The 12,209-nt window shown below is 36.3% G+C and overlaps 1 protein-coding gene, 3 long non-coding RNA genes and 1 pseudogene across 5 annotated transcripts; all 5 read right to left on the reverse strand.

Annotated features, from left to right (window-relative positions):
- Positions 1–6,523: 6,523 nt before the first annotated feature.
- LOC145072663 (uncharacterized) lies at positions 6,524–7,274 on the reverse strand. Of its 2 annotated transcripts, none has more exons than XM_079019136.1 (3): positions 7,150–7,274; positions 6,911–7,009; positions 6,524–6,690 (listed from the first exon to the last, which is right to left on the reverse strand). In XM_079019136.1, exons 1-3 carry the CDS (start codon positions 7,201–7,203, stop codon positions 6,613–6,615), a joined length of 231 nt encoding a protein of 76 aa, XP_078875262.1. In that variant the 5' UTR covers positions 7,204–7,274; the 3' UTR covers positions 6,524–6,612. The 2 variants fall into 2 exon arrangements, with proteins under 2 accessions (XP_078875262.1, XP_078875256.1); XM_079019130.1 differs by having other exon boundaries at positions 6,524–6,810.
- Positions 7,275–7,568: 294 nt separating this feature from the next.
- LOC145072679 (uncharacterized) lies at positions 7,569–8,204 on the reverse strand. The gene is made up of 3 exons (XR_013691094.1): positions 8,043–8,204; positions 7,913–7,948; positions 7,569–7,776 (listed from the first exon to the last, which is right to left on the reverse strand). It is a non-coding gene; the product is annotated as an uncharacterized LOC145072679 (long non-coding RNA).
- A 230-nt stretch (positions 8,205–8,434) lies between these two features.
- LOC145066488 (bZIP transcription factor 29 pseudogene) lies at positions 8,435–9,799 on the reverse strand (annotated as a pseudogene).
- Positions 9,800–9,998: 199 nt separating this feature from the next.
- Positions 9,999–10,491, reverse strand: LOC145072685 (uncharacterized). Its single transcript, XR_013691095.1, has 3 exons — positions 10,389–10,491; positions 10,210–10,308; positions 9,999–10,044 (listed from the first exon to the last, which is right to left on the reverse strand). It is a non-coding gene; the product is annotated as an uncharacterized LOC145072685 (long non-coding RNA).
- An 85-nt stretch (positions 10,492–10,576) lies between these two features.
- Positions 10,577–11,036, reverse strand: LOC145072691 (uncharacterized). Its single transcript, XR_013691099.1, has 3 exons — positions 10,978–11,036; positions 10,786–10,836; positions 10,577–10,703 (listed from the first exon to the last, which is right to left on the reverse strand). It is a non-coding gene; the product is annotated as an uncharacterized LOC145072691 (long non-coding RNA).
- Between the last annotated feature and the right edge of the window lie 1,173 nt (positions 11,037–12,209).

Below are 12,209 nucleotides of genomic sequence, written 5' to 3' on the forward strand. Positions count from 1 at the left end.
TGCTTTTCTATTGCGCCAAACCATTGCTGATTCAGCAGCAATAAGCATATAGGTGAGATCTATAAGGGTCACGTCGCGGTTCATCATATAGTATTCTCTTACGGACTCACTATATGAGTTAGGAAGTGACTGAAGAACCCAATCAACAGCCATTTCCTCACAGACAACGGATCCCAACATTCTTAACCTATCAATGTGTGACTTCATCCCTAGGACGTGTGCACACACCGACTTTCCTTCTTTATGTTTACTTGCCAAAAGGGCTTGAGTGATCTTGAACTTTTCAATCCTTTGAACTTGTGGGTTAGGGAGAATAATTGGAGGAGGTGGAGGAAGTGAAGCATGATCTCTCGTTCCTCGATCGAATCGTGGAATATCATCTTCATGTGGAAAGCTTGTTCCACGGGATTTGGGAAGACCATAATTGTCGAACTTTGACATCTACAAAACGGGAGAAAACGAATTCAAGTTAGTTGATAGATTGAGTCCTTAGTAAATCACCCAAATGAAATACTAAGGCTAGGACCCAACACAATATTCTACAACTCGGGAGAGGGATGCCGTAACCCAAATTGCAGAACATTTGAAGGTAAGTGAATGACGATTCACTAATTTCCACCATGAAAAACGAAAAAGAAATTTAAGTTTTAAATCTATGAAAACTCCTAGAGCCTTTGAGATTCATTGAACTTTCAATGGCATGTTTAAATCTCGATATGCCCCTCTAGTTTGTGACTGGGATGCCGAGGATCACAAAGCGGGTGTGAATAACCATGCAAACTACATGGTGCCCCCACGTGTTACAGTCACCTATTCGATGTGCCGGTAAACCACACACGCTCCATCGAACTATGACAAACATTGAGTCACCCTTTGCTACCTTTGCTTAGAACCATTTAGTGTGCCGGTAAACCACACACACTCCACTAACGTCTTCGCAAGGGCACAAAGTGTAATTTCATGGAATTGCATCAATTCACTTTTGCCTAAGTAACTAAGATTGGGAATTTGAAAAACATTTAGTTACTTTAGTACTTCATTATACTTATAATGGAAGGTTTTGTCCTATCCTACCCGTTCGGCTAACGACCCTCCACTAGCCAAGTGTGCGGTGGGTAAGAGTGGATACCCATTCAATCGCCATTTTATAGGCAATTTCCTTAAACACCCCTTATAGACCAGCTTCGTGAATGAGGCCTAGTAACGGTAAGACTGACTTTTACTCATACATATATATAATGTTAGACTTTTAATGTTATATATATATATATATATATATATATATATATATATATATATATATATATATATATATATATATATATATATATATATATAGGGTGTATTTTACACTTTTAAAATACTAGGTGGTCTAATTTAACAATTATACTTTTAATTCAATTAAATTGTAAACCTAAACTTTTTATGGATTTATTAAACTTCTTTTAATTATAGACCTTAATTAATTAATAAAACCATAAGGGTGTGAATTGAACTTTTTCAAAACAATACTAGAGTTTTAGAATTTAACATTCCTAATTAAACTTTTAATCAACTTTTAAATTCCAAAACTTGAGGGCAAGTTTTGAAACATTTCAAAACATTAGGGTTTAGAATTTAAATATACATGAAAATTAAACAATTAATCAAAATTTAAATTCCAAAACTTGAGGGCAAGTTTTGAAACCTTTTTCAAAACATTAGGGTTTTAACTATTTAAATTTCAAAACAACAAAACCTTTGGGTTCAAATTTAAACTATAAAACCTAAAGGGGAAAATATGAAACTTTTCATAACACAAGGATCAAATAAAAAATAATCTTAGTTAACAATTAATCACATAATTGTCCATATTTGATTTATTTAATGATTTCTTGCAAAACAATTTACCAATTTAATCAAAATAATTAATCAATTATCACATAAGGAAACAAATATTTTATTAATTGATAAATATCTTCAATTAGATCAAGAATATACTCATATATATCAAAAAATTGGATTTATATTGATCTAATATGATAAGGCAACTTTCCATAAGCAAAAACAACAAGAAATCGCGAAGATAACCCCATCTGACGAGTTGACTCGTCGAGTCAGCATGGACTCGGTGAGTTCAGCTATGGACTCGGCGAGTCCAGCCTCCAGAAACCAAAAAATCGAATTTTTTAAACATATAATGCATCAATACAATAGAAACCAGTCTAGTCTCTGATACCACTGATGGGTTTTGGTCCTAAGAACATCCTATGTGCTCATACAAACCCTAATGCTTGGATCTAGGTTTCTTTATTGTACATGAAAGTTATCCAAGACTATAAACCCTAATTCTAGCATACAAGTAACCATATTAACATGAGAATAGGTTTAAGATGTTACCTTGATTGTTATGTAGCAATAACAATCCCAAATCTCCTTGTATTGACTTTAGAAAGCTTAGAGTCACAAGTGTTACTCCTCTAATGGTTCACAAACACCATAAGAAAGAGGATGAAGAGGAGAGAGGATGGAGGCTGCCCTAAAACGTCTACAAACCCTAGAGAAGTCTTAGCCACGTTTTTAGGTCATAAGGGATCTATATATATAGGAGGCTATTAGGGTTATCTAACAAGGAAACCCTAATTTGGATGCTTAAGCCCTAAGCAACCCATGGACTCCTTTCCTTAAAGGCCTTGGACGATTTCTAATGGGTTCCCCATAGAATTCGTCCACTCCTTAATATAAGACAATCCATAGCCCAAATTACAATCATCTTATAATTACAATTCCAGTCCCTTTAGTTTAATTAATCTCTTTTAGTCACAAAACTAATTACCAATTAATTCTTGACTAATATTAATTAAACAATATGATTTCTCCTTTAATATATTATTCTCATAATATATTAATAAATCATATTTAATCCTTTCTCTCCATAATTCATCCTATCAATTTGCTTTGGTGAAGGCAACCCAAAAGGACCATGCACCATCAGGTCAAGTACATACCAAAATAGTTATGGACTTAGACACTAATCCAACAAAAACTAGCGTCACTGTACCCTCGTACCCTTAAGTCATTACTCCCACCAAGGACTAGAAACCATTCCTTGGTCCTCCGAAGGTACTTGAGAATATTCTTAACTGCAATCCAATGAGCTCTACCAGGGTTCCCTTGATATCTACTGACCATGCTCAAAACGAAAGCCACATCAGGGCGAGTACAAGTCATGGCGTACATGATAGAGCCTACTACGGAAGCGTAAGTTACTTGGCTCATATCAGCTATCTCTGCCTTTGTACTCGGGCTCTGAGTCTTACTCAGCTTGGTATTGCTTTGGATTGGCAACTCCCCTTTCTTCAAATTTTCCATACTAAAACGCTTTAGTACCTTATCAAAGTATGTATCTTGACTGAGTCCTATCAGTCCCTTTTCCCTGTTTCTTACTATTCTTATTCCCCGAATATAAGCAGCCTCTCCGAGGTCCTTCATGGCGAAACATTTTCCAAGCCAGGACTTGACCTCCTACAAGGTTGGGACATCGTTTCCTATGAGCAGTATGTCGTCGACATACAATATGAGGAAGCTCATTATACTCTCCCACTGGCTTTGACATACACACAAGATTCATCTTCGCTTCGCAGAAAGCCAAACGCTTTAACCTTCTCGTCAAAACAAAGATTCCATCTGCGAGACGCTTGTTTCAATCCATAAATGGATTTCTCAAGCTTGCATACTCTATTTGGATGCTTTGCATCGACAAAACCCTCTGGCTGATTCATGTAAACATCCTCAGCCAACTTTCCATTAAGGAAAGCGGTTTTCACGTCCATCTGCCATATTTCATAATCATGAAACACAGCTATTGCAAGCATTACCCTAATAGACTTTATCTTCGCAACTGGTGAGAAGGTCTCATCATTGTCAACTCCGGGAGTTTGAGTAAAGCCCTTCGCAACCAATCGCGCTTTATAAGTATGCACTTTCCCATCCATTTCCATCTTCTTCTTGAAGATCCACATGCACCCGACTGTCTTACGACCCGGTACATTAACCAAATTCCAAACTTGGTTGTCGTACATGGACTGAATCTCTCTGTCCATCGCCTCTTTCCATTTCGCAGACTCCGGGCCTGCCATGGCTTCCTTGTAGCTGCTAGGTTCGTCCAAATTTACTAGTGTACTATCACTAATAAATGTATCCCCTTCAGTAGTAATATGAAAACCATAAAACTGGGGTGGAACACTAGCCCTAGTGGAACGTCGAAGAGGTAAGGACTCGTCAACAGGTTCAACAGGAGTTTCCTCCTCAAGTTGAGTGCCAGTGTCAGAGGTTCCTTCATCACTTTGATCTTGAATCTCGTCAAGTTCAATTTGCCTCCCACTGTCTTCTTGGCTTATCAATTCCCTTTCTCGGAAAACTCCTCTTCTAGCAACGAAGACGAAATTGTCACTCGGTCTATAGAAAAGGTAGCCAAAAGACTTCTACGAATAGCTGATGAAATAACACTTCTCACTATGAGGTTCTAGCTTGTCGTGAGTCTCTCGTCTTACGAAAGCCTCGCAACCCCAAACCTTGATATGTGCCAACGAGGGAGCCTTCCTTGTCCACCTCTCGTGAGGAGTCTTGGAAACCTTCTTGGTGGGAACTAAGTTAAGGATATGGGCGGTAGTCTCTAAGGCATACCCTCAGAAAGCTATTGGTAACGAAGTCCGACTCATCATAGAACGAACCATGTCCAACAAGGTCCGATTACGTCTCTCAGCCACACCATTCAATTGTGGCGTCCTTGGAGGCGTCAATTGCGAAACGATTCCGCATTCTTTTAGATAGTCGTGAAACTCAAGACTTAGGTACTCTCCTCCTCGGTCTGACCGAAGCATCTTGATTTTCCTGCCCAGCTGATTCTCTACTTCATTCTTAAACTCTTTGAAGTTTTCAAAGGTTTCCGACTTTTGCTTGATTAGGTAGATATATCCATATCTGCTATAATCGTCTGTAAAAGTCACGTAGAAGCGGCAAGCATCCCTTGTGGTGGATCTAAAGGGCCCACACACATCGGTGTGTATGAGATCCAATAAACCCTCACCCCTTTCACAAGTGCCAGTAAAGGGTGACTTGTTCATCTTCCCAAGTAAACAAGATTCACACGTGTCATCGTCCCTATGGTCGAATGACTCCAACACTCCATCCTTTTGGAGTTGGGCTATGCGTTTCTTGTTGACATGGCCAAGGCGACAATGCCACAAGCATGCTTTGTCTAGACTAGTAGACGAATCAATATTCAAAACATTATTTCCTTAATTATCAACACCCATCACAGATTCATAAATCCCATTACAAGGTAATGCATTGAAATAAAAGACACCATTCAAATAAACGTTAATAGAACCATTACTATTATCAAAAGAATATCTAAAACCTTGTCTAAACAACCCATGAAATGAAATAATGTTTTTTGCCATATCTAGCGAATAACAACAATTGTTTAAATCTATCCCTAACCCATTGCTCAACACTAAAGAATAAACATCGACTTTGGTCACAGGCGACGATCTTCTGTTTCCCATAATCAGGTTCATCTTTCCATGTTCCACCTCCCTACTTCTTTTTAGGCCCTACATATCAAAATAAATGTGATAACCACACCCTGTATCAAGAACCCATGAAGTAGCAAATGATGAGTTGTTAGATTTAATAGAATACATACCTGCAAACGTGGGCTTAATCTTCCCATCTCTTATGTCTTGCAGATATTGAGGGCAGCTTCGCTTCCAGTGGCCCTTTTGGTGGCAAAGCACTCTGCTTCTTTGGGATCGGAAGAAGGTTTAGCAGGGCCTGCTTTGGTCCCACTTGAGGATGAACCATCACAGGTTTTCCCCTTATGGTGGCTCTTACATGGAGCCTTCCTCTTTTTACCCTTTCCTTGACCTATTGCCATCACAGGAACGGCCACAACAGGGGACGGTGCAACGGATTTGTCTTTGAGGTTGCTCTCAGCAGTCCTCAAGAGTCCTTGGAGCTTGCTCAAAGAGACCTCCTCCTTGTTCATGTGGTAGGTCATCCTAAAATGGTTGTGGCAGGAGGGCAAGGAGTGGAGGATTATGTCGATAGCCAAATCCTCATCAAACTTAACACACTACTAGAAAAAAAGGCCTTTTACGACACTCATTGCGCGTCGTAAAACGCTCAGACGACGCGCAAATGCGTGTCAAGGAAGGCCCTGTCATAAAGAGAGACGACGCGCATTTATGACGCGCATTTACGACGTGCGGTTACGACACGCATTGCGTATCAAGGAAGGCCCTGTCATAAAGGAAGACGATACGCATTCGCGTGTCGTAACCTTACGACGCGCGTGTTAATGACACGCAATGCGTATCAAGAAAGCCTCTGTCAAGAAAGGCCATGTCATAAATGAAGATGACACACATTTTTGCGTATCATAATTATAAATGTTTTAAAAAAAATATTCTTTATAGATTTACTAATTTTCAAATTAAATTTGTATTTAATGTTTCATAATAGAAAATAAAATATCATATACAAAAAATAGAATCCATTGCATAAATTTAATGTCATACAATTCTATTTCTTACAATATATAAATTTGCATCTAATCTACTATGTACATCAAATTCCAACTAAGTAAAGTTGCATCTTGCCTTTATATTCAAGTGGCTTCATATTCCTTTCTTCCATCAACTTTACCTGATGCACAAAATACATAGAAACAAAAAAAAACATTGTATAGGAAGGGGTAATCAGAATCCTTTGTATCTCCATTTCTTTCTTTAATAACTCAAGACTAAGTCTCAATTGTTTGTAAACCTAGATTGAATATAATGAAAAAATGAGAACCAAGTATTTGAGAAACTTTTTTGGGCAAAAAGAAGCAGAAAACCTTTATGGAACATTAAATGTGACTTACATCTAGCTCTTCAAGCACTTTTTGGCATTGTACTTTGTTTGAACCAGATGTTGCAGCAACAAAGTAAGCTAATCTTGGATAATTAAAATCACCCATATGCTGCAGAATATAAACAATTCAACCAAAAATGAAAACAAAGAAAGAAAAAAGTTAATTCAAACATTAAAGCAAATATTTAAAAGTAATAATAACAATAATATAAATATTTAAAAAAACTTATAACATTTCAAAATGGTTACCCTTGTATGGCCACTATATTCTAAATTGTCATCCACAATCCATTTCCCATTCATTAATCTGTAACAAAATTTAAAAAATAAAAATAAAAAAGTAGCTACCCATATTCACGATATTCTTACTTATTGAAATCGACAACAGTTCTTCTATAGAAACATCCTTCTTGTTCTCCTTTCATGTGTTATGTTGGAATTTAAATTCTAGATATTTTGTCACCAATCTTTCTATCATAACATAATCAATGTACTCATATTCTAGTAGCAATATTGAAATTTTAATTCTAGATATTCTGCAAAAACTCATTTTTTTCTCTCAGTACCCTGCAAAAAAAGGAATAAGTTATTCTGTCAAAAAGGAAAATCAAGAATTAAAGATACATCGAAGTGAAAGTCAATTAGTCAAACCTTTTCAAGTTTTTGCAAAACAGAATCTTCAAATGCCTCACCAACAACCTCTTCTTCATTTACATGTTGTTGACCATCAGAATACTTCACAGGCTCACAATTAGTTACTGTTGGTTGAATTCGTATAACCAATAAACAATTTGAACAAGTGCATACCAGTTCATAAGGGAGATTTTTTCTTATGTACTCATCTGAATCTTCCTCCCACTCCATAATATCCTACTCCTAAAGAAGAAATTATTTCAATGTAAACATTACTTACTTGCAGTTAGGATTTTGATGCAAATGCATTTTCAATTAACAACCATCATAATACTTATAATAATAACAAACAAAAATAATAAAGCAATAACTATCAAACCTTTTCATTCATTACTATTGCTGGAAAAATTGCAGACTACAGCAAAGATGAAAAGTGGTGAAACAAGTCTCCATCCCTGTTTCCAGGTGATTATAATTCATTTATAAGAAGGAATAGAATGAAAACTCACTGGGGCTATTTCTAGAAGTCGAGATATAACATCAAAAGCTAAAGACATAACCCTTTCTCCCAAATTATCCCGCTTCTGTATAAAACACATATTAAATCATGCCACTACTATATTAAAGGCTAAAGATAAAGTTAGAAGTAGAGATATCAATAAAAAGTCAACCAACACTTTAATAAAGGCTATGATTTAAAATAACATTTTGATAAAGTTAGAAGTAAAAAATGTTGCTTGGTTGATAAACTGGAAAGGAAAAAACCATTAACGAAGGAATGTCATTCCATACCATATGAGACCCTTATTTTTTCATTCCATCTCTTCAAGGAATGACAGTTACCATTTTACCCTTAATCCACTTGGAAGCCAAACACGCGAGGGCTGGTTCGGATTCGGCGTCACGGCGCTGCGATTTCGTTCCAGACCCGGTCAACAGTAGCTCCAACAAGATCTTGAGTCATACCCTGAACTTGACTAGTAATTTTTTGGCGAGTAGAAGTCAACTCCTTAATACCAGCATGTAATTGCATAAGCTCAGCACACATAGCTTCTACTCCATGAAGCTGAAGGAAAAATCATATGAATTTTTTTATAATCATATATGTAAATGAATTTGATAATCAGGTTTGCGTAGCAATAAACAAATAGTCAATCGGATGAAATAGATCTGTGTTAATGAACATATTTGAACTCTATGTGACATTTATCGAACATAAATCCACTTTTTCTCAAATTTATTTAAGCCTTAATTTAACGATTTAAGGCTTTGTTTTGATTTTTTTTTTCTTAAAAATTCTTATCTCAATCTACAACTGTGAGACATAATCCTTCCATTGCGATTAACTAAAATTCAATTAACTAATTAAACCACATCCATTAATTAAACACAAAACAAATAGATCAGACCAACTGAAGCTGAAATTGGATAACACTAACGATATTAAATAGGGCTAGAATGTGAGAAATTAGAAGATCTGAACAACACAAAATGAAAGAAGGGATAAGAGATTACCAGTAGAAATGAGAAATTAGAAGATCCGAACAGAGAAATCTTTAAATTTGATCATTTATAACTAAAAAAAATTGAAATATCACAGGTGAAATTAGATGTAAAACACATACCTTGTGCTCCAATTCTGTAATGTAACGCATTTTCCTCTCTTTTGATCTTGCAGCAGATTGTCGATTTGCCAAAATCCTAAAACATATCACATAAAAAATATATTTGTTTATTCAAATATCAAAATAAATATTCAGATTTCTCCAATTATAATGAAAATATTAATGAATTTGAAAAAAGCTACATACCTTTTGGCTCGTTTGGGATCAGATAAAGCAATCTCTGCAAGTTTCTCATTAGCCATGATTTTCTTGAGCTCAGCCCCTGTAAACTCACCATTTCCAAACTCCAAACTAAACGTATTTGTATTTGAATTTGAGTCGATTGAATTATTTGGGGATAATTGACCAATATGCCCTCCAGGAGAAGGAGGAAGCTTAGGTGATTCATCAGCAAAGTTCATCCTCCCCATAAAACTATTCATTGACACACTTCTATAATGCCTTGTTGTTGGAGCAATGTCTCCACCTGCACTCCGTTTAATCCCTTTATCATTAACACTACTTGTAGCTTCATTATCACTGCTATCACCTCCATTTGTTTTTGTTCCACTAGCTCGACTATCTAAATCTTCACAATTCTCAGTTCCTTGTTTATCGTCAGTTCCAGAAGAGTTTAATGTGTCAAGATTTTCAAGATTCATATAAGCAGAAAACAAATCGTCAACAACTTCCCCTTCGGAGGCTCTTTTAGTTGCTCAGGTATGCCAGCTTTATCCCAATGCAATACCTAGTATGCTAGTTTCCTGTTTTTTCAGAGTCTATACCAACTGGTGTTTGCCAAACCCTGTCATGCTATGCCCAATTGAACAGGATGATCTTGGATTTAACATGTGGGACCCACGTAAATGGTTCGGTGATCGAACCCATCTCATGCCCATCATCATTCCTGCATACCCATGCATGAACTCTAGTTACAATGTTTCCCACCCTGGTTTAGGTCCAAGGGCAACTGCCACCATGGAACTTGCCTTACCCTAAAAAAAATATATATATTAAAGTAATTATGGCTGAAATAAAATAAACCAAAATGAAAAAAATTACTAAATCTTACTTGCATAAATACACTTCCGTTTGTGACCAAAGGATGATTGTGCAAATCAGTAGCTGGTGGAAGCACTAATAAATCGGGAATCATGTCATCCTTCTCGACCTATAAAGATTATTATAACTAAAATCAGAAAAATAAAAAAGATAAATTAAATAGGGTACCATAATGTATATTAATGTTACCATATTATCTTTGCTTAATTCAGACACAGCAGTTTCAACATCCAATTTCAGAGTATTGACACGAACATAGCGAGGTTTTTTAACATCTGCTACATAAATGATAAATCATAGATCTCGTTTAATAAATATGGTTGTGTAAATTATAAATAATAAAGCGGAATGTTATTGGTAGAACAAACCGAGAATCTTATATTGGGACATTAAATCTTCTATACGTTTTGCTCCCTTCTTTAATAAGATCTTTGCAAGAGCTGACTGTAGTTGACTTTTCCTCAAAATAAGGTACTTTTCTGGATCTCCTGTTAGAGATGAATCCTATGAAGAAATGTTAAAATTATGTATATGATTAATTTAAAGAAAATATTATATGATGTGGCATCCTAGAAAGTGAAGATACCTGTCCGAAAAGAATGTCATAGGTGATTATGTACATTAATTCCACTTGCCTCTATTACAAAACGAATAACAGAAGCAATAAATTTCAAATAAATAGTAACGGGAGATTAAAAAAAATAATAACATTCGAATATATATGGTGAGTATGGAATGAAGATCAGGTATCAAATATGTTTTTTGAGGTATTACTTACCTTCCATTTGCTGTTTAATACATTAGCAATCTCCAATACATCCTTGATGATTGGAAGATCTGTGAATAGAGAAACAAGAGATGAAATCAATATGAAATTAGAAAAAATCATTAAAAAAAGAAATTAGAAGAAAGAAATTAGAGAAGGATGCGATAGGAGGAGGATTCCCCAATTTGTAATCGTGTTTTAAACAAAGAAGCACAACCCATAAGATGAGCTGATGAGGAAGCATTTTTGTTATCGCTTTTTCTAATCAAATATGAAAAAAATATACTTACACAGTCTGGCATTTCATCGAGCACCTTGAGGGCACCTTGCATCTCCATAACTTCAAATCCCATAAAAACCCCAAATTTTGAAACCCATATGTCAGAAGAAATGGATAGACCTTCAATATTTGTGATACAAACATGAAGTATGACATGATTAGATGGAGCATGTAAGTTCTTCACACTTTCAAGCATAATTGTAACCCAATCGTCGGCTCAAGCATAATTGTAACCCAATCATAGTCACTCAACGCGAAAATATGCGCTTTTGGAACGGCGGAACTCTGTGGCGAAACCGATAGCAGCTTGGAATGAGATTCAAGTAAGCCAAATTCAAGATTCGTGAAATTTTAGGGCACACGAGGCTACATGTTGCCTGAATTTCAGTCTACCGGAGTTCCGACACATAAGTCCGACTTGTACGCTTTCGGAGTTGTACTTCTTGAGATATTGTCAGGCGAAGAAGGCAAGTGAGGAACGAAGGAAGGACTGTTGATAACTAGGCAAGGCGGCAGTCGAATCTATGGAGGGGGAAGAAAGGATCATAATTAGGGCAAGAAGGAAACAAAAGAGGAGGATAAAAATGAAGGCGGGTGTTCAAAATTTTAGGGATTTCATTTTCCCCCTATCTACTAAACGCGCTTTTCATTAAAATTATAAAGCGACACTCATAGAGGACGCCCATTTAAGATACAGCGCCCTCCGTGTTTTTAATTTTTTCTTGTATGACGCTAATTTAAGGGCATGCAATAATGCGTGACCTAAATCCTTAAATTTTTTGAAGAGATGACGCTTTTTTAACGTCACTCTCCATTGTGTAACATAAATCAATGAGTGTCGTTGTTTACGCGTCGTAAAAGGCTATTTTTCTTGTAGTGACATTACGTTTGAGAAGACGATCAACACACCTCTGCATTTTCTACAAATGAGAGGTTAGGGATTCTCCACTCCCCATCTTAGCGG

The sequence above is a fragment of the Lactuca serriola genome, chromosome 1 (genome assembly GCF_051521515.1).
Source record: "Lactuca serriola cultivar US96UC23 chromosome 1, Lser_US96UC23_V15, whole genome shotgun sequence".
Lineage (NCBI taxonomy): Eukaryota > Viridiplantae > Streptophyta > Magnoliopsida > Asterales > Asteraceae > Lactuca > Lactuca serriola.

What these genes read in the sequence shown, in the direction of transcription:
- LOC145072663 (XM_079019130.1), bottom strand. Translation starts at nt 7,203, where the DNA reads ATGAATGGGAAATGGATTGTGGATGACAATTTAGAATATAGTGGCCAT. An exon ending in AATATAGTGGCCATACAAGG is followed by an intron (nt 7,010 to 7,149) that starts GTAACCATTTTG and finishes TATATTCTGCAG; the next exon opens with CATATGGGTGATTTTAATTA. An exon ending in AAGTGCTTGAAGAGCTAGAT is followed by an intron (nt 6,811 to 6,910) that starts GTAAGTCACATT and finishes TATTCAATCTAG; the next exon opens with GTTTACAAACAATTGAGACT.